General features: G+C 42.5%; 1 protein-coding gene across 5 annotated transcripts in view; it reads left to right on the forward strand.

Moving 5' to 3' along the window:
• The window catches only part of erbin (erbb2 interacting protein), a 280,745-nt gene that overhangs the window by 163,323 nt on the left and 91,216 nt on the right, over nucleotides 1-26,206 (forward strand). For all 5 annotated transcript variants that reach the window (XM_070879386.1, XM_070879413.1, XM_070879395.1 and 2 more), the window contains 3 exons: nucleotides 10,983-11,039; nucleotides 24,970-25,033; nucleotides 25,653-25,727. In XM_070879386.1, the coding sequence (XP_070735487.1) occupies nucleotides 10,983-11,039; nucleotides 24,970-25,033; nucleotides 25,653-25,727 (196 nt within the window). The remainder of the gene's footprint in view (nucleotides 1-10,982; nucleotides 11,040-24,969; nucleotides 25,034-25,652; nucleotides 25,728-26,206) is intronic.

Consider the following 26,206-nt stretch of genomic DNA (forward strand, 5'->3'; position numbering starts at 1 on the left):
TCGTCCCCGTCCCCAGTCTCTCTCGCCGCCGCCCCCCCCGCTCACCCCACACAGCGATCCCAGGCCGGCAGTCTCTGAATCGATAGGCCTCCTCCGCCGCACACCGCCCGCTCCACTTCGCTCCCGCACCGCTTTGCCGCCGCCGACATCGAGCACCCGAAAACCGCGGGAGCGCGCACCAACGGCATTCCGGCGGTTGAAAAGGACGCAATCGCCGGAACACCACTAAAGGTCAGGCGGGGGCCATTTAAAAGGAAAATTCAGCCCTCGATCTCCATTTCTCGGATAGACTGTTGACGAATATCTGTTATTAGCTAACCGATTCTCACAGCAAGCTTAATTACATTTCCTTCCACTCTGCTTTCTGCAAGGACTCTATTCCATTCCCCCAGTTTCTCCGTCGCCTCGGTTCCAACAATGCCATCTTCCATACCAGTGCCTCTGGTATGTTGTTTTTTTCTCAACCAAGGATTTCCCTCCAGTGTAGATGGCAGGGTTCTTGACCATCCTATTTTCCATACTTCTGCCCTCGTGAGATCCACAATGGGACCCCCCTTTTTCTCTTCTTCCACCCCACCAGTCTCCACATTCAAGGGATCATCCTCCGCCATTTCTGCCACCCCCAGCGTGATGCCACCAACAAAACATATCTTTCCCCCCTTCCCTTTCATTATTCCGAAAGGACTGTTCCTCAGTAACACCCTGGTTTACTCTCCCATCAGCCCCAGCACTCGCTCCCCTTCTCACAGCACTTTCCCATGAAAGCGCAGGAGATGCAACACCTGCCCATTCACAGCTTCTTTCCCACTATGAAGAGCCCCAAACACTCCTTGCATGTGAAACAACGACTTACTTGTACTTCCAATTTAGTATACTGTATTAGCTGCTCAGGATACGGTGGTCTCTACACTGGGGAGATCAAACACCGATTGAGTGATCACTGTTGAACACCCACGTTCAGTCCGCAAGCATGACCCTAAGCTTTCAGTCGCTTGCCATTTTAATTCTACGTCCCACTCCCACTCTGACCTCTGTCCTCTGCCTCCTATACTGTTCCAATGAAGCTCAATTGGTATGGAACACCACCTCATCTTTCGATTAGACACTTTACAGCTTTCCGGACTCAACATAGAGTTCAACAATTTCAGCTCAGAACCACTGCTCCCATTTTTTGGACAGCAGGTGCTGGTAATGGTGTAATTTAATCACTCCTGCCTTCCCCTCTATATCAGACCTTTCCTTTTGTTCTTTCCTCCCCATCTCTTCCCCAAACCCCCGCCCTCCTCTGTACTTGCTTAAAAGCCATTACATCTCTAACTTCTTCCAGTTCTGATGAAAGGTTAACAACCTGAAGCGTTAACTCTTTCACAGATGCTGCGTGACCTGCTGACTGTTTCCAGCATTTTCTGTTTTTATATTCTTGCTCAATAGCCATCCTTCCTCATGTCATCAGAGCAGTGTTTGGCTACCTCGTAAATTCTTCCTGAGAGGAATTTTAATGGAATTATATACACATTGTCAAATATCAATGCTGTTGAATTTGCAGCAATTGGGGATGTGAAGTTTGTCAGTCATCTTTGCTGTAGTTTCTAATTAGATAGCTCCTTTCCCCATTGGAGGAGTAGGAGGGGGGAGGAGATCCTGGCTGCAATGCTTCAGTAATCACTCTTGGAATTAAGTTCTCATACAGGTAGTGTCTGAAATCCGGAAACCTCGGGACCCATTAACTTGCGTTGATTTCAATTGCTCATCTGAAAAGCCGAACTTCTTGCCACAAGGATCAGGAGATCTTTGTGGAAATCTTACTTCGGGGCCAGTGACAAACATTTTTGCCTCGCCACTGACAAATTATGGGCCAATATGTATAAATTTGCAGCTTTCGTTGAAACTTTTCAGGAGGAGCAGTCTTTTGGATTTGCTTTGACTGTTGTACTGATGTATTTTGGAATGCTGCATGCATTTCTTAAATATATTAGTACCCATTGATTTGAAACTAACTGAAAGATGCCCTTTGACTAACCAAAGTCATGATATTGGCATAATACTTTGAATGACTTTTCAGCTTTGGTCATGGGAACTCTTGCAGTCTGCTGTTCTTTTTAAATTTGCATCTGTTCTGTTGTAGGCTGACTGGAGACTGATTCTTCTTTGCAAGAGTGGAGTGTTCTAGCAGCACATCCATTGAATTTCCCAATTTTTTTTTGAAAATAGAAAGGTTAGCTCCCAATAACACGACACACTAACTGTGATTAACCACAGCAAGAGGATAACACATAATAACATACAAAGAAATAAACCCTAGGGTTTAAAGAAAATAGAAAATGGAAGCATGCCAAGAGCTCATTTGTTTTAATGACGAACATAGCAGGCCTGAAAGTTCTGTGTCTGCATGATTATAACAAAAGCACACCAGACACTGCCTTTAGCAAACCAAAGGAAGAGACAGTTATTCAGACTGCAAATGGCAACTTTTACAAAAAGAAAGTGTGTCTTTTGTTGCCGCCAGCTGTATGGAGATCAGGTCAGTTAGGTTTGAGTGCCATCTAAACTGTGACAACCACATGTCTGAAGTTGACAGCAAGCAGTTCATTGTCTGAAAGCACCTCTTGGACAAGGCTATCTTAGAGACTTACGTTGTTTATGCAAGCTGATAGACAAAAATAGTCACACTCATTAAAGTACATATTTTCAACCTCCTTGGACTGCAATATCCACATCTCATTTAATGCTTCTCTGGAAAATGTTAGTGGAAGCATCTGTGTGTGATTGAGTGAGTTATGTCTTTGTGGGCAAGTGCCAGGACTCCTTTCACTGCTTCTGAGAGCAGCATAGCTTGAAGAAGATAGTTTGTTGAATCCTGTATGCTGCCACTAAAGAATTAAAATTAAAGCCTTTTTTAATATTGATATGTATTGAATCCCAAATGAGTATTTGCTTGGGGCTGAATAAGTTATTAGTTGTGGGTGGAAAATGATTAAACTTCTTAGAGGAGTTGTGTGTGTGTTTGTGTTTGGAGGAGAGGAGAGGAGAGGAGAGGAGAGGAGAGGAGAGGAGAGGAGAATGCCCGAAGGATTGTTTGAGATCATCATCGTTGTTGTTTGTTAACATCTATGACTTTGATTTGGAATCTTAATATGAATTGGTGATATATGCAGTTGCTGCCAAACAGGTAGGGGCAGTGGATTCAGAGGAAACAGCTCAGAAATGTCAATGAATTAAGCAAAATTTATGTGGGTGGAACAATGGCAGATAAAATTTAATGTAGATGAACGTGAAGTGCCATTTCATCCTATCTTACGATTTTTGTGGCTAGCAAATCAATCTGCCTAGAAATAAGGGATTGCAAAGCAAGTGATCGTAAAATTTTAGAGATCTGTCACATGGTAAAAGAAAATAAAAATGCGTACTTCAAGAAAATTTGCGATTTTTGCGAAGTATCTCTTTTTTCTGCTTCCACACAATGGCTGGGATTTTAACGTGGATAATAATGGTGAGGCTAATCATGCTCACCATTATAACAGGACAGCAACTTCTGACGTCCGCACATGCACAGTTAAACGCAGAAATCGGATGATGCTGTCATGGATACCCCCGATAGACTCTGCACTAAAATACATGCAACGACGTGAGCTTGGGTACTTGCCCATAAGTTCCCCACTAAAGATGCCAGACGACGTTAGGGCTGGTGCATTCAGGAGTAAATGAATTTTTAACGGCATGATAAGTGATAAACGTTCCTGCTAAACTGCACAGCTGCGCGGTGGTCTGGGGCTCCTGCGCAGGCCGCTCACCAGCTTTTACATGGAAGATACCGTGCATGTATGGAAATTTGAATCGGCTGCTCAGCCAGTTAAGGGGACTGCGCACAAAAAAAAAGAGAAGGAATATTAGTGATAATTACTGCTGAGCAACATCTTTGGCCCTGAAAATTTAATTTTACAAATGTGGAGTGTCATACTTTCAAAAGTTAATTAGTGTTGGAAATTTAAATTAAAAAAAAAAAAAAATTCTGTCTGTCTCATGTGTCTTTTACAATCTTTACACGTCTGTCTGTTCATGATTTAAATCCAATTTATATTTCCTGGTCTGGGCTCTGCATGTCTAGGTGAGGATTCTTCAGCCTGATTGGTTGAAGAGCGCCTCTGTTTCTTTACCTGCTCACAGATGCAACAGATCCTCTGTAGAGGGTGACACGCTAAATCAGAGCACATCTCCCCTCCAAAGCACGAGAAAACTTTGTGGGCAGCTGTCAGCAAGGTGAACAGCTTCGTCGCTGTCCACAAAATCTGAGGCCATGTGTTTTTCAAAAAATGTATTCTTGGGATGTGGGCATCGCTGGTAAGGCCAGCATTTATTGCCTACCCCTAGTTGCCCCGAGAGGGGGAGTAGTAGAGTGGTGGTGGGCTGTCTTATTGAACTGCTGCAGTTCATGTGATATAGGTGCTCCTGCAATGCTGTTGGGTAGGAAGTTTTAAAATTTTGACCCAAAGATGATGAAGGAATGGCGATATATGTCCAAGTTAGGATGGTGTGTGACTTGGAGGGGAACTTGGATGGTATTCTTGTGCACCTGCTGTCTTTGTCCTAAAGTAGTGAAGATTGTGGGTTTGGGAGGTGGTACCGAAGAAGTCAGGATGAGTTGCTACAGTGCAACCTGTAGATAGTATACACTGATGGTGGAGAGAGTGGATGCTTAGGCTTGTTGATGAGATGCTGATCAAGTGACCTACTTTGTCCTAGATGTTACCAAGCCTCTTTAGTGTTGTTGAGGCTGCACCCATCCAGGCACTCTCCTGTGTTAGTGTTGCAGGTAGTGGAGAGACTTTGGGGAGTCAGGAGGTGAGCCACTCTCTGCAGAATACCCAGCCTCTGACCATACTCTTATGAACCACAGCATTTATGTGGCTTGTCCAGTTAGATTTCTGGTCAATGGTGACCCCAAGGATGTTGATGGTGGGGGACTTGGCGATGGTAATGCCATTGAATATCAGGCGGAGTTGATTAGGATCTCTCTTGTTGAGATGGTAATTTTCTGCCACTTGTGTGGCCTGGATTTTATTTCCCACCTATTAGTCCAAGCTTGCATGTTGTCCAGATTTTACTGTGTGCAGCACTGGGCCACTTCATTATCTGAGGAATGCGCATAGAACTGATGACTGCAGTCATCAGTAAACAAATGTGCTTGTGACCTTAGGATAGAGGGAAGTTCATTGAAGAAACAGCTGAAAATAGTTGGGCCTAGGATGCTGCCCTAAGGAACTGCATCACATCCTGGAACTGAGATGATTGACCTCCCACAACCGTTTTCCTTTCTGCCACATATGACTTCAGCCACTGGTGAGGTGAGGTTTAGCCCTGTTCCTCATTGATTTTAGTTTTACTAAGGCAGCTTGTTGCAGCACTCAGTCAAATGCTGCCTTGATGTCACGGGCAGTTGCCGCCAGCTCATCTCTGGAATTCAACTCATGTCCCTGCTTGGGCCAAAGCTGTGTTGAGGTCTGGAGTCGAGTGGTCTAGGCGGAGCCCAAGCTGAGCATCGGTGAACAGGTTATTGCTAAGTGCCACCTAGTAGCACTGTTGATGGCTTCATGCAACACTTTGCCGATAATAGGGCGGTAATTGGATGGATTCGACTTACCTGGGCAATTTTCCATGTTGTCTGGTAGATGCCAATGCTGTAGCCATACTGGAAGATCTATGCAATGGCCACTGCTACCAATAATGTCATGGATGGTCGCATTTGCGACAGGTAGATTGCTACGGTTGAGGTCAAGTAGGTTATTCCCTTATGTTGGTTCTCACCAACTGCTGCAAGCCCACTCTGGCAGCTATGAACTATAGGACTGAGCTCGCTCAGTCAGTTGTAGTACTACCAAACCATCATTGGTGTTGAAGCTTGAAGGTCTCCATCTAGAGTACATTCGGTGCCCATGCTACCCTCAGTGATTTCTCCATCAGCTGAGGGTGGGCAGCAGATTTCCAGTTTACGTTTGACCTGAGGCCATGAGAATTAATGGGGTCCGGAATGAATATTGAGGACTCGCAGGGCCATTTCCCCTTTACTGTATATCACTGTGCCTCTACCTCTGAAAGATCTGTCTTGCTGGTGGAACAGGGTGTACCCAGGAATGGTGGTGGAGGAGTCCGTGACGTAAGCTAATGGGTATGATTCTGAGAGTATGATTATTTCAAACAGTTGCTGGACGAGTCTGTGGGACAGCTCTCACAACTTGGGTCTCAGTCCAAAAATGTTAGTGAGCAGGACTTTGTGCCTTTGTCTTGTCCTGATTTGATGCCTAGGTCACAGCCGAGTGGTCAATCTGGTTTTATTCTTGTCCTTTGTAGCAGTTTGATGCAACTGATTGGCTTGATATTCCACGTTTGAGGGCGCTTAGCAGTCAACCAATGTTCATATGGGAGTCACCTGGATGGCAGTTGTTTTTTCACGACAATCCTGCATGGTTACTTAGTGGCACCAGCATTTTATTCCCAAATTTTTAAACTAAAGCTGAATTCAAACTTGTGGTGGGATTTGAACTTTGGCCTCTGGATTACGAATCCAGTAACTGCACTACGTTTTTATATTGAAAAGAGACAGGTTTTGCATGGCAAGAGATATTTGAAAACATCCCATAATCTCGGTTTGAGGAGTAAGAAAACTTAAGATGGTAGCGTGAGAGTAAATGGAATGGGGGCTCCGCGCACATTGGGCCAGGAGATGCGGCAATGCGTCAGAGGGGCAAATGTCTACAAACTGCCTCAAAGCAATATCTGGATTGTTTTACATCATACACCCCATCAATCAGTTGAATCGTGAGTACTTGTGCTTTAGAGGCAGTTGTCCAGCAAAGTTAACCAATGAGTTTGCACCTGGTTTTTTGTAGAGTTTGATTCTTGAGCATTTTATAAATAAAAATCAAAATATCTGCTGTCTGATTATAGCATATTCCACTTTGAGGAGATAATTTCACATTTGATAACTGTGTAAGGGTACAATACAATTAAATGTTGTGGTTCATATGAGTACATGTCCTAAGAAAGACCATGTATTTACAGAGGTACACAGCTGTGGCATTTGGTCACGACTACAAAGGTGCTAAAAATAGATCATTTCAGAGGCTGCTTACACGGCACATAGTTGCAGAATTTATTTGCCTATATGGGCTTGATAATGACAGTCAATCTCTGCTCAACCAACATATTGTTGTTGCTGTGCAATTTAATTTACGTAATTCAATTTGGCTTTTTTAGCATAGTAACTCTTATGCAAACTTGCATTTGTTTTTATACAATTGTAAATTATTTTGGCTTAACTATTATTTGTACTTGGATCCCAGGCAGGGTCGAGGTGTCATTTATTAGAAAGGATTGTAGATTTTCTATATTAAACTTATCTATTGTGCCGCCCTGTTTAAATAAGCTGGACTTCACCTGCATGTAGGTGGTAAATGGTAGTAAAAATAGCTCTTTTGTATTGATTACAGAGCCTCAAAATGGTTAGCTTTTCACATGCTTAGAGGTGTTTTGGAAACTGGGAATGTTTAGTGCAGTTTTTAATTTTTCCCGTCAGCTTTGACTTTCATTGCTTTGTATATCATTTTAGATCTACAAGTGGCCATTGAACAGCGAGCTATCAGTTACACTTTTGAAACTGGTAAACTGTGTCCAGTGATAACTGAAGATGTTGCAAAGTGGAAACCTCAGCCAGAGCACTTGAACTATATTGCATTTCCAGTCTATCTTCCTATATTGAAAACCTATCATGTTGTGACTAGACTTTGAGTGTAGTGGATTATATTCTGTAAAACCGAATGCAAGTGGTACTTTGGAGCCAGGTCAAGGACAATAGATCCTGAACTTTATTTATATTGTGGCCCTGGCAAGATAAAAATAGTAGTACTCATGGAATTTGCAACTCAGTGTTCCAATTTTTTTTCCTAATGAGCCGGGTGTTTTTGATCTGGTTGATTGCGTCTCCCAGGAAACTACATGGCACCTCGGGGGTAAGAGTCTCTTGTGTGATGCATAAGGCATTATAACTGTAGGGGATAGGCTAAATGGACCAGCTGGTCTTCCCTTATCTGGTGTTTTAAATATATTCATTTTACAATGAATTAAAAAGCACTTTTCTCCAGCAATTCTACACCTCACCCTCACTTCAAATCTTCAATGAGGGGCCCATGACATTCTTCATCCTCCTCTTTCATTTCCCACCCCACCCCAGTCTCCTACCCAATGCACTCCATCATTTTGCAGCTTCAACCTCAATTTCTCAAATCTCTTCCATGATAATCCACTTCCTGCTCACTGAATTCCCTCCCCACTCAACTCCTTTCAACTCGATTACTTTTCCTGGTTGCCATGCCAGCTGGCACCAATGCCATCCCTTTCAAAACTGTCAGCATTATCTCGTTCTTCCTTCTCCCCACCCCCCCCACCCAAAAAAAATCCCTTCTGCGCACTCTACCTACCACCCTGTCTCCAGGCTTCCTTTACTGACTTAGGTCTTCAAATGTGTTGCGTTCCAGCTTCACACCTATCTCTTCTGCAACTTGCTGGTTCAATTCTTCCACTATGGTTCTGTGAATAGACCTGGCAAAGTTATGAATGGCATCCTCTGAGATGGCGACCATGGTGCACTATATCTCCTCCTCTGCAGTGCGTAATATGGTTGATCATGAACTCTTTCTCCAAAACCTCTTTCCAATATCTAGTTCTGTGCTACTGCCCCTTGCTGAATTCCATTCCTAGCTGAATGCAACCAGTGCATCTCTAATGATGGTTTCTCTTGCCTCACCGACAGTTACTTCCAGCTTAAAATTCGGAAGACCGAAAACATCATCTTTGGGTCTCGCTACAAACTCTGCTCTCTTGCTACTGACTGCATCCCTTCTCTGATCATTTGCTCATGCTGAACCAAACCGCTTCAATCTTGTCACCTGTTGCAACCCTGAAAGGAGCTTTAGATGGCACATACTGTCACCAAGAACACACTTTCCACTTTTGTAACAATGCTTGCCTTTGCTCGTACCTCAGCCCTTCTGCCACTGCTGCTCCTATTATAGTGCCTCTATATCTGAAACCCTTATTACATGCTTTAATCACCCACCATCTCAACTGTTCCAGTTCCCCACTTGCAGGCCTTCAACTTCAATCCTATATCTCTTCCAAATTGCTCTGCTGCTCTGACTCGAGCATTTTGTACATCCTCTCCTATCCATTAGCCACCCAATGGTTGCACCGAGGACACTGCCCTGAGGATTCCTGCATCGATATCCTAGGGTTGAGATGTTTGGCCTCCAACAACCACAACCATCTTCCTCCTTGCTTGGTATGATTCCAGCTAGTGGAGAGTTTTCCCCCTGATTCCTATTGACTTCAATTTTACTAAGGTCTCTTTGATACCACATTCAGTCAAATGCTGCCTTGATGTCAAGGGCAGTCACTCTCACCTCACCTCTGGTATTCAACTCTTTTGTCCATGTTTGATCCAAAGCTGTAATGAGGTTTGGAGCGGAGTAGTTCTGGCAGAACCCAAACTGATCATCAGTGAGCAGGTTATTGGTGAGATCTTGATAGTGCCACTTGATACCAGTGTAAGCGACACCTTCCATCACTTTGCTGATGATTGAGAGCAGACTGATGGAGCGGTAATTGGCCAGATTATATTTGTCCTGCTTTTTGTGGACAGGATGTACCTGGGCAATTGTCCATTTTGTCGCATGAATGCCAGTGTTGTTGCTGTACTGGAACAGTTTGGCTAGAGGGGCGGCTAGTTCTGGAGCACAGGTCTTCAGTAGTACTACCGAGGTGTTGTCGGGGCCCATAGTCTTTGCTGTATCCAGTGCGCTCAGCCATTTCATCACTCAGCACTTCTGGCCGAAGGTGGTTGCGAACACTTCAGCCGTGTATTTCGCACTCACATGCTGGGCTCAGCCATTGTTGAGGATCGGGATGGTCATGGAGCCTCCTCCTTCTGGTGGTTGTTTAATTGTACACCACCGTTTATGACTGGATGTGGCAGGACTGCAAAGCTTTGATCTGATGCGTTGGTTGTGAGATTGCTTAGCTCTGTCTATAGCATGCTGCTTCTGCTGTTTAGCATGCATGTAGTCTTATGTCCTAAAAGAAAAAGCCCGACTTCATGGAACAGTCAGAGGAGCAGTTTGGAGCGCGAGGCTGGCGCTGTGGGCAAATCAAAAAATAGCTAGCCACCGCAGCAGCAGAATCAACACCACGGAGGTCGAAGAGTCGAGGAGCGGAGGTGGGAAGCAACGAGAGGAGAGGACGGACAAGGCACGGAGGAGTGGAGAGATCGGAGCCCAGAGATGGAGCAGCGTGGACAAGACCCAGGGAAGGCGCAGCACAGGCCAATAGCGAGGTAGTGAGGCTCACATTGCATGCTATGAATTCCATGTAGAGAGAGGTCCTATGGGAAGGAGGAGGACATTAGGAGTATGTTTGAGTTTGTGTGTATGTATTGGCACATGTGGTGAAGCCTGATCTCCAGTCTTCTTGGATTCCCTTACCACTGGACCAAGCGTGGCTGGTGTGCAACGGCCACTCCACGTTTAAAAGAATTCAAGCACAGGCATCTTCCATCGGTTTAAAATTAGTTCATCAGTCAGCGAAGTACTAATTTTTAGTGTGGAAGCAAGTCATCCTCGACCCCGAGGGACTACCTATGATGATGACCCTAGTTCTGCTTCCCCAAAACTCTCCGCCTCTCCACTCCTTTTTCCATCTTTTTACCAAAAAAAACAACTACTTTTATAAACCAACTTCTTCAACCGAATCTTCTGTTAATCTTCCGAATATCTCCCTTCCTGGCTTAGAGGCATTTAACTCGCATGTATTTGTTTGTGAAGCGTTGTGGCTGTATTTTATGTTAAAGGTGCTATATAAATTAATAATTAATAAACAATACCTGCAACGTGTCTTGTGTAGCATGCAAGTTGATTTCTTGCCACTTTACTTTTCAGATTGATTAAACTGCAGATATTGGAGCTACGAGAAAATCAGCTGAAGATGTTGCCAAAGTAAGAACCTTTCTGTATTTAATATCCGTTTGTATATTGAAGTTTCATATAAACCTATCCAATTTGCCAGCTAAATTTTCCCCTGGGAGTCTTCCTATCCGTACCACATCTTTTAATGAGTGCTTCATAAAAGGAACTTTCTGGGAGGAATTATCTCAGTGGTGAGACAGCAGAATTATCAATTCCATGAACTTCTTTCAACTTTTTATGTTAATTCAGCCTGTTGGGCTCAGCAGCTTTTCCAAGTCAACTCCCCTAATGTCACTACATGAATATTGAACAATGAAATAAAAGGCCTCGGAGCTAATCACAATTCTGCTAATGGCAAAACTAAACATGCGTATAAAAATGATTACATTAGGATGGTACGGTCTGAAGTTGCAAAACCCCAAATATGGTGGGCTAGTAGAAAATCAGGCAGCAAATCATACTGTCAAAAGACTGCGAGAGTAATTTATGCAATTCCCTCCCAGCACTTTCAAGTGCCAAAAATAAATGCCATACTCCTCTAGTACTGAGATATGTACTGATACCATCCCAGGCCAGTTTACAGTTAAATATAATTATTCAGGCCTTTCCATTGCATCATTGTTTTAAAAAAAAACTCACGAGCCTCTTTAGCAAAATATGACAACCTTTTGTGCACTAAAAATGCTGCAAAAAATGATTACTAGTTGCAGTATTATCAGCAAAATACTACTTAAAGCTTTACAAGATGAGCTTAACTTGTATTTTAGCTGAATGTTGAGGCATGTTCATGTCTCAAAATGGAGCAAATTCTGATTCTTGTCATATAGTATGAGTATCAAGCACTCCCAAGTCAGTTACAACATGGCTACATGCAGAGTAAAGCTCCCTCTATTCTACTCCCAATTGCAGAAGAACACCATTACTGTACATATGTGTAATGTTTCCATTTTCCACACCAGCTTATCCTCCTGTATTTGATCCCCAAGTCCCAGAGGTGAGCAGTCCATATGATTAACCTAGTGTACCACCCAGTTTAAAATATTTTCGATGAGTTGCAGTGCATTCAATGGGCTACATAAATGCAACAAAGTAGGATGGGTCTGTGACTTTGTGCATTTATTTTGAGGTGTGGATCATAGAAGAGCCATGTGTTGACAATCTTTGCCACTGTAATACAGTAAAAGTGCCTGTAGCTTCCTTTCTTGGCTCCATGATCTAAAGCTTTAGCCCTACTTTAAATCCTTTTCATAGCCTTGATCTATTTTAATTACTGTGACAATAACTGCAACACCCTGTCTCTGACATCTGGCATTGTTTTAGCTGTCAATCTCACTTGCTTGCACCTTTATTCAATGAATCTGCATTGACAACACAATATTTGATTCGCAATCACAACTGCTCTTAGACATTGTCCCCAACAATTTCAATGTTTGCTCAACTGTTCCCAAATCTATTTTTTCTTGCACATTATTTACTGATGGTTTGTTTATTTCATAATCCTATTCGTTATGTTAATGTTACATTTCTACACGTTAAATTGTTGATTTCAAGAAGGTAATTATTTTTAAAAATATAATTTTTACAAGCTATGCTGGCATTCAACCCCTTCACTTACATCTGCGCTATCTAAGCCTACCAGTGTTTGCTTTGGTACCTCCACTTGGAAGAAGCATTGAGGGTAGCAAGGGCACAGAATGTACTTTGGTGGGGGATTTCAATGTCCATCACCAAGAATGACTTGGTAGCACTACTACTGACTAAACTGGCCAACTCCAGAAGGATATAGCTGTCAGACTAGGACTGCAGCAAATGGTGAGAGAGCCAACAAAACCTACCTGTCGCAGATGCATCTGTTCATGACCGCATTGGTAGCAGTGACCACTGAACTGTCCTTGAGACTTAATCACATCTTCACACAGAAGACACTCTCCAGCGTGTTGTGTGGCACTACCACCTTGCTAAATGGGATAGCTTCACAACAGATCTAGCAGCTCAAAACTGGGCATCCATGAGGTGCTGTGGGTCAGCAGCAGCAGTAAAATTGTATTCCACCACAATCGGTAACCTCATGGCCCGGCATAACCCTCACTCTACCATTGCCATCAAGCCAGGGGACCAATCCTGGTTCAATGAGGAGTGCAAAAGAGCATGCCAGGAGCAGCACCAGGCATACCTAAAAATGAGGTGCCAACATGTTTTTAGCTTTGAGCAGTCTCCTTAGTAATTTTAGACCACATGACTGATGTAAGTCTTAACATGTGATTTAGCTTTCTCTGAACATCCCCACCAATTCCTGGCACACACAGCAGAACAGCAAAATAATAAAATAGTCCTCTTTTGAAGTTATGCGAGCCAAAAAGAAAGACAAAAATGTTACCTTCACAATTACTCAATGGCCCCAATTGATACGAACACTGATCCATCCCCTGTTCAAGTCTTGAATATCCAAATATTTCCATGATTAAGCTTGAACAATTGAGCCTAAATAATAGCTGGCTGAGTACAGCACCCTGGTCTGCATTCCACAGACTGCATGATTCTACTTTAACTTGTAAACAATGCAGCAAGAAAACTTCCATAAACAGAGTTGGTTCAAGGCAGTTATTCAATCTAATACAGTACCAGAATAATAATTATCCATTCACAAATTCTTCATCATAGGCAGTCCCTTGAAATAGAGGAAGACTTGCTTCCACTCTAAAAGTGAGTTCTCGGGTGGCTGTACAGTCCAATGTGGAAATTACAGTCTCTGTCACAGGTGGGACAGACAATGGTTGAAGGAAGGAAGGAAGGGGTGGGTGGGGAGCCTGGTTTGCCGCATGCTCCTTCTGCTCTCTCTGCTTGATTTCTGCATGCTCTTGGTGACGAGACTCTCGGTGCTCAGCGCCCTTCCGAGTGCTGTTCCTCCACTTTGGGCGGTCTTGCGCCAGGGATTCCTGGTGGGGATGTTAATCTTTAACAAGTAGCCTTTGAGGGTGTCCTTGAAGCGTTACCTCTGTCCACCTGGGGCTCGCTTGCCGTGTAAGAGTTCCGAGTAGAGCACTTGCTTAGGGAGTCTCGTGTCGGGCATGCAGACGATTTGAATAGACGTGGCTCAAAAGTTGCTGGATCTGAACCTAGACATCATGATGTGACTTGCATATGCATACAAAGGCTGGTCAACCCTTTGTCCAAAAACAATAAGAAGCAACTTTAATGTTACAATACTGGCAACTTCTAAATCTCCAATTTATAAACAATGCATTAAATGTAGGAGAATATTTTGATGGTGTTTGCATTTAATTTTAAAAATTAACATTTTCTGACACCACATACACAGTAAATGCTAGAAGTACTCATCCAGTCAGGGAGAAGCTGTGAAGAGAAAGAAACAGGCTAACGTTTCAGGTCGATGAGTTTTCGTCAGAACTGGAAGAAGTTAGAAACATAGAAACACAGGAAATAGGTGCAGGAGTAGGCCATTTGGCCCTTTGAACCTGCACCAGCATTTAATATAATAATGGCTGATCATGCACTTCAGTACCCTATTCCTGCTTTCTCTCCATATCCCTTGATCCCTTTAGCTGTAAGGGCCACATCTAACTCGCTTTTGAATATATCTAACGAACTGGCTTCAACCACTTTCTGTGGTGGAGAATTCCACATGCTCTCAACTCTGAGTGAAACAGTTTCTCCTCATCTCAGTCCTAAATGGCTTATCCCTTATCCTTAGACTGTGACCCCTGGTTCTGGACTTCCCCAACATCGGGAACATTCTTCCTGCATCTAACCAGTCTAATCCCGTCAGAATTTTATATGTTTCTATGAGAACCCCTCTCATTCTTCTAAATTTCACTGGTGGGCGTAGTTTATAGGCCCCCAAATAATAACGTCACGGTGGGGCGGGCAATAATCAAGGGAATAATGGAGGCATGTGAAAAAGGAATGGCAGTAATCATGGGGGATTTTAACCTACAGATCGATTGGCCAAATCAAATCGCACGGGGTAGCCTGGAGGAGGAATTCATAGAATGCATACGGGATTGTTTCTTAGAACAGTATGTTACAGAACCTAGAAGGGAGCAAGCTATCTTAGATCTGGTCCTGTGTAATGAGACAGGAATAATAAACGATCTCCTTGTAAAAGATCCTCTCGGAATGAGTGATCACAGTATGGTTGAATTTGTAATACAGATTGAGGGTGAGGAAGTAGTGTCTCAAACGAGCATACTATGCTTAAACAAAGGGGACTACAGTGGGATGAGGACAGAGTTGGCTAAAGTAGACTGGAAACACAGACTAAACGGTGGTGCAATTGAGGAATAGTGGAGGACTTTTAAGGAGCTCTTTCATAGTGCTCAACAAAAATATATTCCAGTGAAAAAGAAGGGCGGTAAGAGAAGGGATAACCAGCGGTGGATAACCAAGGAAATAAAGGAGAGTATCAAATTAAAAACCAATGCGTATAAGGTGGCCAAGGTTAGTGGGCGACTGGAAGATTGGGAAAATTTTAAACGACAGCAAAGAATGACTAAGAAAGCAATAAAGAAAGGAAAGATAGATTACGAAAGTAAACTTGCGCAAAACATAACAGATAGTAAAAGCTTTTACAGATATATAAAACGGAAAAGAGTGACTAAAGTATATGTTGGTCCCTTAGAAGATGAGAAGGGGAATTTAATAATGGGAAATGTGGAAATGGCTGAGACCTTAAACAATTATTTTGCTTTGGTCTTCACAGTGGAAGACACAAAAACCATGCCAAAAATTGCTGGTCACAGGAATGTGGGAAGGGAGGACCTTGAGACTATCACTATACTAGTGGGGTAATGCTGGACAGGCTAATGGGACTCAAGGGAGACAAGTCCCCTGGTCCTGATGAAATGCATCCCAGGGTATTAAAAGAGATGGAGGAAGTTATAGCAGATGCATTCGTTATAATTACCAAAATTCTCTGGACTCTGGGGAGGTACCAGCGGATTGGAAAACAGCTAATGTAACGTCTCTGTTTTTAAAAAAAAAAGGGGGCAGACAAAAGGCAGGTAACTATCGGCCGGCTAGTTTAACATCTGTAGTGGGGAAAATGCGTGAAACTATCATTAAGGAAGAAATAGCGGGACATCTAGATAGGAATAGTGCAATCAAGCAGACGCAGCATGGATTCATGAATGGGAAATCATGTTTAACTAATTTACTGGAATTCTTTGAGGTTATAACGAGCATGGTGGATAGAGGTGTACCGATGGATGTGTATTTAGATTTCCAAGAGGCATTCGATAAGGTGCCACACAAAAGGTTACTGCAGAAGATAAAGGTACGCGGAGTCAGAGGAAATGTATTAGCATGGATCGAGAATTGGCTGGTTAACAGAAAGCAGAGAGTCGGGATAAATGGGTCCTTTTCGGGTTGGAAATCGGTGGTTAGTGGTGTGCCACAGGGATCGGTGCTGGGACCACAACTATTTACAATATACATAGATGACCTGGAAGAGGGGACAGAGTGCAGTGTAACAAAATTTGCTGATGACACAAAGATTAGTGGGAAAGCAGGTTGTGTAGAGGACACAGAGAGGCTGCAAAGAGATTTAGATAGGTTAAGCGAATGGGCTAAGGTTTGGCAGATGGAATACAATATCGGAAAGTGTGAGGTCATCCACCTTGGGGGGGAAAAAAAAACAGTAAAAGGGAATATTATTTGAATGGGGAGAAATTACAACATGCTGCGGTGCAGAGGGACCTGGGGGTCCTTGTGCATGAATCCCAAAAAGTTAGTTTGCAGGTGCAGCAGGTAATCAGGAAGGCGAATGGAATGTTGGCTTTCATTGCGAGGGATGGAGTACAAAAGCAGGGAGGTCCTGCTGCAACTGTATAAGGTATTGGTAAGGCCGCACCTGGAGTACTGCATGCAGTTTTGGTCACCTTACTTAAGGAAGGATATAATAGCTTTAGAGGGGGTACAGAGACGATTCACTAGGCTGATTCCGGAGATGAGGGGGTTACCTTATGATTGAGTAGACTGGGTCTTTATTCGTTGGAGTTCAGAAGGATGAGGGGTGATCTTATAGAAACGTTTAAAATAATGAAAGGGATAGACAAGATAGAGGCAGAGAGGTTGTTTCCACTGGTCAGGGAGACTAGAACTCGGGGGCACAGCCTCAAAATACGGGGGAGCCAATTTAAAATCGAGTTGAGAAGGAATTTCTTCTCCCAGAGGGCTGTGAATCTGTGGAATTCTCTGCCCAAGGAAGGAGTTGAGGCTAGCTCATTGAATGTATTCAAGTCACAGATAGATTTTTAACCAATAAGGGAATTAAGGGTTACGGGGAGCGGGCGGGTAAGTGGAGCTGAGTCCACGGCCAGATCAGCCATGATCTAGTTGAATGGCGGAGCAGGCTCGAGGGCCTAGATGGCCTCCTACTGTTCCTAATTCTTATGTTATGTTCTTATGAATATAAGCCTCGTCGATCCAAACTTTCTTCATACGTCAGTCCTGTCATCCCGGGAATTAGTCTGGTGAACCTTCGCTGCAGTCCCTCAATAGCAAGAATGTCCTTTCTCCGATTAGGAGACCAAAACTGTACACAATATTCAAGGTGTGGCCTCACCAAGGCCCTATACAATTTTAGTAAGACCTCGCTGCTCCTATACTCAAATCGTCTCGCTATGAAGGCCAACATACCATTTGCTGCCTGCTGGACCTGTGTGCCAACTTTTAATGACTGATGTACCATGACACCCAGGTCACGTTGCACCTCCCCTTTTACTAATCTGTCACCATTCAGATTATCTGCCTTCCTGTTTTTACCACCAAAGTGGATAACCTCGCATTCATCTACATTTATAGCTCATCTGCCACTCACCTCATCTGTCCAAGTCACTCTTCAGCCTCTTGGCATCTTCCTCACAGCTCTCACTGCCACCCAGCTTAGTGTCATCTGCAAACTTGGAGATAGTACATTCAATTCCTTCGTCTAAATTATTAATGTCTATTGTAAATAGCTGGGGTCCCAGCACTGAACCTTGTGGTACCCCACTAGTCACTGCCTGCCATTCTGAAAAGGACCTGTTTATTCCTACTCTTTGCTTCCTGTCTGCCAACCAGTTCTCTATCCCTGCCAATACATTACCCCCAATACCATGTGCTTTCATTTTTCACACTAATCTCTTGTGTGGGACCTTGTCAAAAGCTTTTTGAAAGTCCAAATACACCACATCCACTGGTTCTCCCTTATCCACTCTACTAGTTATATCCTCAAAATTCTAGAAGATTTGTCAAGCATGATTTCCCTTTCATAAATCCATGCTGACTTGGACCGATCCTGTCACTGCTTTCCAAATGCGCTGCTATTACATCTTTAATAATTGATTCCAACATTTTCCCCACCACCGATGTCAGGCTGACCGGACTATAATTCCCTGTTTTCTCTCTCCCTCTTTTTAAAAAAAAAAAGTGGTGTTACATTAGCTACCCTCCAGCCCATAGGAACTGATCGAGTCCATAGAATGTTGGAAAATGACCTCCAATGCATCTACTATTTCTAGGGCCACTTCCTTAAGTACTCTTGGATGCAGACTATCAGGCCCTGAGATTTTATCGGCCTTCCATCCCATCAATTTTTCTAACGCAATTTGCTGACTAATAAGGATTTCCTTTAGTTTCTCCTTCTCGCTAGACCCTCGACCCCCTAATATTTCCAGAAAGTTATTTGTGTCTTTCTTAGTGAAGACAGAACCAAAATATTCAATTTGTTCAATTGGTCTGTTATTTCTTTGTTCCCCATTATAAATTTACCTGATTCTGACTGTAAGGGACGTACATTTGTCTTCACTAATCTTTTTCTCCATGTATCTGTAGAAGCTTTTAAGTATGTACATAGGGAAAAATGTTTTTAAAAAAAGGGCAGGCCTGGCGGAAGTGGACATGTCTAGAGGGAGCTCAGTCCGGCGGCTGTGCCTTCAAAATTGAGCACGGTGATGATGTGTTCTATTCCACAGGGGATGATTTTTGGGTTAGTCTGATTATTTGACAGAAATCAAAACAGACTTCCGTACTTGGGGTTGATGGGAGCAAGCCTGTCTTTTCACTCTGTCATAACCATAAAAGGATTACAGGAAATGTTAATCCCCGAGAAGATGGGCTTAAAAACTTGGAACAAGTGCTAGTTAACATATGAATTCTAAGTACAAGAATAGTATGATGCGTTTGACCCAAGTAGTGCAGTTAAACATTGAGTAAACATTTTGCAATTAAACAAACCGGTTTTATTTGAATGGGACCCTAGCTCAAATCACTTTATTTAATTAAAGTTACATGCTCTGTTACCATTTCAACTCTAATTTTCTTGTAGTTTATTCATTTATTTTCCGTAGAATGTAGTGATGTGATACTTTAAGAACAATGCCTGGTGTCTTAATTAGTCATTAGCAGCTTTTAGGCATTGTACAAGAAACAACCTTGGACTAATGCAATGCTACATTATAGACAAAACACTCAGTTGCTTGGACTTCAGACCATCACAATTGTCTTTGATATTACTGCCGTTCTTGTTCAACATTGGCAACACAAGCAACTTGGATCACCATAATTTTGGTATTGTTTTTATACAGTCTTGTTTCCGACAGTAAATGGTAACATTTCAATCCATTATGTTGATCAGCTTAGGTGTGATGGGAGGAAAGGTACTGACTGGGAACTATATTTGTATGGATTGAGACCTAGTTGTATTAAGTAAATTATTCCTATTCTGAGCTCGGTGAAAATCATTGTTACATCATCTTTTTCAAATGAAGATCTCTGTTACTCGATTTGAAAAATGTGTGCGAATGCGATTGCATGCCTGGATTGTGTCTGTGTCTCTCATGTTTTGTCCCAGTCCTCAATATAATTAGGATAGCAGGTGTGCTGTACTGTTGTATAACCTCTACATATTAAGACTGCAGCACATTATCTGCTGTGTTTGGATTAAGCATAAGCAGTGTATGGGCTCAAACTTTCAGACTGCACAGTTCTGAAGTTTTGATATGTTTTGAAGGTTACTTTGTTCTTCAGCCAAAAAACAGCTACCGTCCCTGTTCAGATTCATCTTTTGTCAACCTCTCATTTTGAAAGATCTGATTTTCAAACAAGCTGTCAATCGAGTGTTTAGGAATATATGAACATAGGAACAGGAGTAGCCCAAATAGCCCCTCGAGCCTGTTCTGCCATTCAATGAGATCACGGCAGATCTGTGACCTAACTCCTAGGGCTCAATTTTTCCCAGTATTTGCTCCGTTTTTTTTTTTGGAGTAGGCTGCTTTTTCTGGCCTAACTTAAAAATCCCCAGTTTCCCCAATCAATTTGCACCAGCGTAACTGACTTAGTTACGTTTTTTTTCTCAAAAGGGGGTGTTACCAGCTACCTACACCAGTTCTGGCCATTTAGGCAACTTTGGCCAGCTAATAATTACGCCATTTCTACTTAGGCCAGCGTATGTGGCCACTCGAGAAAACACTTGCGGAGAGTTAAAGAAATTGGCGTAGGTAGGTACATCAGGAGGCCATTCGGCCTGGGATAGGGACGGGGAGAGGACCTGGACCTGAATCAACCAAGCCTTAGCAATGTTAAATAAATCAATGTGAAGTACATTTGCAAACAAAAACTACTAACGAGACATTGAAAAATAAAATTAATTCAATCGAAACACCACTTATCGGAGGGAACAGACTTGCAAAACCATCCTTCCTTCGCACAATTAAAATAATCAAGAAATAATCATTACAGCAATTCTATAAGAAATAAAAAATTGAAGTCCTACCTTCAGCATCAAACTCCAATTCACCTTTTCTGCACTAGGCCTGGGAAGGCAGCGGGCTGGTGCGGGAGGCCACTCGGCCTGGGCTAGGGGCGGGAGAACGCACCGGGAAGCCACTCTGCCTGGGCTAGGGGTTGGAGGGAGCGAACTGGTTTCCTTGCATGTCTGCAGCTGTGTCATGCCCAGCACCGAGAGTCTGCCCTCAGCTCAGAGGCAGACTGGGTAAGACTCTGGTGCATGGCTGAGGTTTGTTCAGTGCAGCATTGGTTAGTATGACCGTCCTGGCTTATCACACTGCAAACAGAGGCCAGTGCACGTTCAAAGGTGACATGGAACCGGCCCTGAAGACTGCACTTCATGCGAGGGCTCCTCATATCTGCAGCGAAGGACGCAGCCAATATCAGGCTGATTGCTTCACATTCATGCCCCGGAACTTGGATATTCGTAATCAGACAGGGCCTTAGAATCACGGACATTACAACACGGAAGGCACGCAGACACAAGTAGCTGTTTAAAAATGGCCGATTGCCAACTCTGAGCGCTGCTGTGCATGCGCGGCCATCACTTTTTTCCACTGCACATGCGCAGATGTCCCGCAGAATGTAGGGTCCACCCCTCCCTCCCAGAATGTAGGGTCCACCCCTCCCTCCCCCCCCCCCCCCCCCTCCCCCCAAGGCAACTGGCCATGCTGCTCGGCTGCAGAGAAGAGGCCAAACAGCGGCGAAAGTAGGAAGATTTTTTTTCTGGTGCATCTCCTGACGTACTGAAGCGGCGCAACTTGGATAAGTATGCTAGAAAATGGGCTCGGGGAAAATTGAGCCCATGTACCTGCTTTTGGCCCATATCCCTAAATACCCTTGATGCACACAAATCTATCAATCTCAGATTTAAAATTAACAATTGATTTAGCATCAATTGCCATTTGCAGAAGAGATTTCCAAACTTCTACCACCCTTTGTGTAGAACTGTTTCCTAATTTCACTCCTGAAAGGTCTGGCTCTAATTTTTAGACTATGCCCCCTAGTCCTAGACTCCCAACCAGTGGAAATAGTTTCTCTATCTACCCTATTTGTTCCCCTCAATATCTGAAAACTTCAATCAAATCACCCGTTAACCTTCTAAATTCTGGGGAATACAACCCTAATTTGTGTAATCACTCCATGTAATTTAATAGTTGGAGTCCGGGTATCATTCTGGTAAACCTACGCTGCACTCCCTCCAAGGCCACTATATCATTTTTAAGATGTGGTGCCCAGAAATGCTCACAGTACTCCAGATGTGGTTTAACCAGGGCTTAATATTGCTGCAGCATAACTTCTTTCCCCTTGTATTCTAGTCCTCTAATATAAAGGCCAGCGTTCCATTAGCCTTTTTGATTATTTTCTGTACCCATTGATATTTTAATGTAATATATGTACCTGGACCCCCAAGTCTCTGAACCTCCACTGTTGCAAAGAGACATTTTTTTGTAAAAGCACGTTGGTTTCAACTAGTAAGATGCAACAACAACTTTTATTTATAATAGCGCCTTTAAAGTAGTAAAACGTCCCAAGGCGCTTCACAGCAGTGTTATAAGACGAAACCGATAAATTTGACACCGAACCACATAAGAAATTACATCAGATGACCAATAGCTTGGTTAAAGAGAGAGGTTTTAAGGAGCTTCTTAAAGGAGGTGGAGAGGTTTAGGGAGGGAGTTCCAGAGCTTGGGGCCCAAGCAGCTGAAGGCACGGCCACCAATAGTTGAGCAGTTATAATCAGCTAGATTTAGTGCTGTTAAAAGTTAAATAAATTATTTGTATTCCAAGGGAACTGGAGCATTGTCAGTGAAACATAATGAAGGAATATTAGACCAGAATTTACTGTAACCGGTGAATGAATGGCGCTTTGTTCGTTTAATTTCCATGAGACTTTGCGCTTTAAGTAGCTGTACATGAGCATCTGGGACCTGTGTGAACAGGACAAGCAATGGTGTATCTCAGCCAATCAGAATGAAGAATTCAGGATTGAACAGCGCAGAATCTGAACTAGTAAGTGTAAGGTGGAATAGTGAATTCAATGTCAAATCAGGTACAAAAAGTGAAATAAAGAGGGAAAGAAAGATTAGAAAGAGAAAAATGAGACAAAGAACAAGAGAAAAAATCCTGAATTCCTCAATCCTGATTTTCAGATTGCAGGTACCCATTTGCAGCAACTTCCAGGGAAAAGGTCATGGAAATTAAATGGTCATGGTCAGGGGCAGGCACCGTTTATTTGTCAACTGCAGTCATTTCTGTCCCTTTCCTTCATACTGTTCAATTGCTGTTTCACCTGACCTGACACTTGACCAAGAACAAGAATTATTATGTTGTAAAAATAATCTCCAACAGCAATTAAAAGCTGAAGGATTGAGACTCCACACTTAGTAATAGTTAAGTTTCAGTGCCAGAGAGTTTGTTTGGCAGTAATTCAGACTTATCGTCCCAGAATTTGCGGTGGGTAGTAACATTCGCTGCTTTACCCCTCTGAAACTGATCGCAACTTCAGGATTTTAGCGCCTGCGCATCCTCACACGGAAATCCTGAAATTACGGTCAGTCATTCACTGCTCCGACACAGGCTGTGCTATGTTCCGGCCGCCCACCACTCCCATAGCTGGCAAATCAGTGAAACTGACGCAAGCTTGGGCTTTTCCGCAGTGATATCACTGTTAAATACCCCATAACAGTTAGACCTTGTTTGATTCGGTGTAACTGGGGGTTTTAACAATGTATTGATTGCTAAACAAACATTATGGACCTGACCAACACATTTTAATTTTGTAGTGTCAAATTTCTCCATTATGAAAATGATAATTTTTAAGAAACTTTAAAGAAATGTAAGTCTCAATAAAAGGAGCTTCTTCACTTCCTGGTTCCGTCTGAGAATTCTGCAATGTGATTGGCTGCTTAGACAGCTTGTTGACGTCACAGCAGCTCGCGCTATGGAATTCCCATAAACTGCACTGATCTCAATTGCACATTGAAAAAAACCAAGCTTCTCGACGCAGAGATCGTGGGAACTTTGTGGCCAGCTTTCTTCGGGTCCAGTGACAAATGCTTTTGATTTGCTGCTGATCACAAATTACGAGCCGTCATGTCGTTAAAAAGGGTACTTGGACTGAAATGGACAAGCCCCAACTTTCTGTGGCGAGTTTAGTTCGTATATGCCGTGCATGTATCGGAACTTCACTCCACTCCAAACATTTGCATGGTGAGACGCAAGGCGAGAATGCAATTTCGGGAATCTAATGGCAGAGCAGTGCGAAAATCCAGCAACTTCTGGATTTTCGCGTTTAACCTCTCATCTGCTCTCGCCTGAAGTTACTGTGCGATTTGCGTATAATTAATGGTGAACGCCGTTAACCTCACCGTTAATTTGACAGCAAGTTCTGGCTCATTGCAATTAGCAATTAAGCCATTACAAGTCCAGGGCCTATTTTAAAGTTTAGCCGAACTACCTACAGCGTTTCCCTATAAAGCCTATTTTATATAAACTGGAAATTTGTTTCACAACATTTTCTAGTGAACAACTTAGAATCTGTAATAATGTGCAGAATTTTATCACTTTTACCATCTGAACAGTGGAGTATGCTGGTACCTAGCATTCAATGCGTTTTTCCACAGTGGGAGAAAGGATTTAAATGCCTGCTGTTCTTGCGTGACCCTTTATAAAACATCCTCAGAGTGCATTTTTTTTTAATACTTTGAATCTTGCCATCTGTTTCAAATTACAACCTACCAGAAATGTTGGAGTAACCCGATCATCGCATAATAAATGAATGGAAGGTGAAGCTACAAGTAAGGGTGGTTTGGGACTCTGAAATGGACATCCATTTAAATTATTTTTTAAAGCAATCAATACTATTTGAATACTAACATTTCCTAGGATGATTGATTTGATCAAAGAACTCCATTTTATGTAGAATTACAAGATCTAAAATCCATGCAGTACTGAATTTCCCACTGACCTAACATCAGTTTTGCAGCAGTTGCACTTGCAATAAAAGCATTGGTGAGTTTCTTTACAGTGATAAAGTTAACTATCCCAAAACAGAAAACTTAAAAAGCAGCAGCTTTGGAATTTAAATATCCAGAAGCTGAATGCTCAATAATCTGTTGTGTCCACTGCTTTGTTTTTCTGTCTCTTACTTGTTGATCCTTGATCTTTATAGAACCATGAGCAGACTCACCCAGTTGGAGAGATTAGATTTGGGAAGTAATGAGTTCACAGAGGTGGTAAGTAATTTCAGAAAAACTCAACCAGTGTACTTTTGTTCTTTGTATTGCAGTTGTCTCTTGTTTTTTGGTAGTCTTTGGAGTGACTCCAAGATCATCATAGTATGATCCATTCAAATTGTAGAAAGTTTTACCCCAAAAAATCTACTTCTGAAATTTTTGCAAAAGAAAAGTTAGGAATATAATTTGAATTTACAAAGCTGAGTGTATTGGCAGCACATTGCTTTGACACCAACCTTTTGGCCAAGGTAAATACGGTGGCCACCTTTCTGTTCCATTGAAAATATGTGTAGGTTTCTCGTGTGTGCAAATTTGTATTTTAAAAAAAAAAGCTATTTTAGATAAAAGGCTTTCAAACCAGATGAACTTGTTTTTTTTAATTAATTTTCAACCTGTTTTATGTTAATTGCATCTTTTTAAAAAAAACAGCATCTCAACTTGATTTGCGACTTAGTATTTTCCAACCTTTTTTCATCTTTCTAAGTAGGCAGATTTAGTTGCGATCTATGATCGAATCTTTTAGAAAGATAAACTACTGACTTACTATTTAAAAATCTGTGTGCGCGCGCTCATATATGTAATTTTTTTAAGTCTCTCTTGATGTACTGTTTCCCTTTAGCCTGAAGTATTGGAACAACTGACTGGACTGAAGGAGTTTTGGATGGATGGCAATAGACTTGCAACGCTCCCTGGGGTATGTGTCTAGTGCTGTAGTGCTAATTGATGTTGCACTAATGTATCAACGTAACCATTCTCAAGACATGAGCATTATATAAACTTAGTGAGGCTGAATTGGCAGCCCATTAAAACTTTGATTTTGATCACAAGCATTGGATCCATACTGAAGAATAATCCCTTAAACACGCTTCTAATTCAGGCTGGCAGGGAGTAAAAATTAATGTGTGGTGTTAGTGCAGGGTGCGGTTTTGAAATAAAACCATTTTGCTCACTACTTTATTTCATTCAGCAGTTTTAAGAAACCAGATTTCTATTAACTGGAAAACTATGGTTGATCAATGATTCTCAGATGTCCTTTCATATCTTCTAAATTAAAATTAGTGAACTGTGTCATATGACCACATTTTGCAAATACAAGTTGGATACAGCTTCCCCTAGCAGTTCTGTTGACTATTTCACAAAACCATTTTCACGTAGTTATAAAAGGATGCAGAG

The sequence above is a fragment of the Pristiophorus japonicus genome, chromosome 1 (assembly GCF_044704955.1).
Source record: "Pristiophorus japonicus isolate sPriJap1 chromosome 1, sPriJap1.hap1, whole genome shotgun sequence".
Classification (NCBI taxonomy): Eukaryota; Metazoa; Chordata; class Chondrichthyes; family Pristiophoridae; genus Pristiophorus; species Pristiophorus japonicus.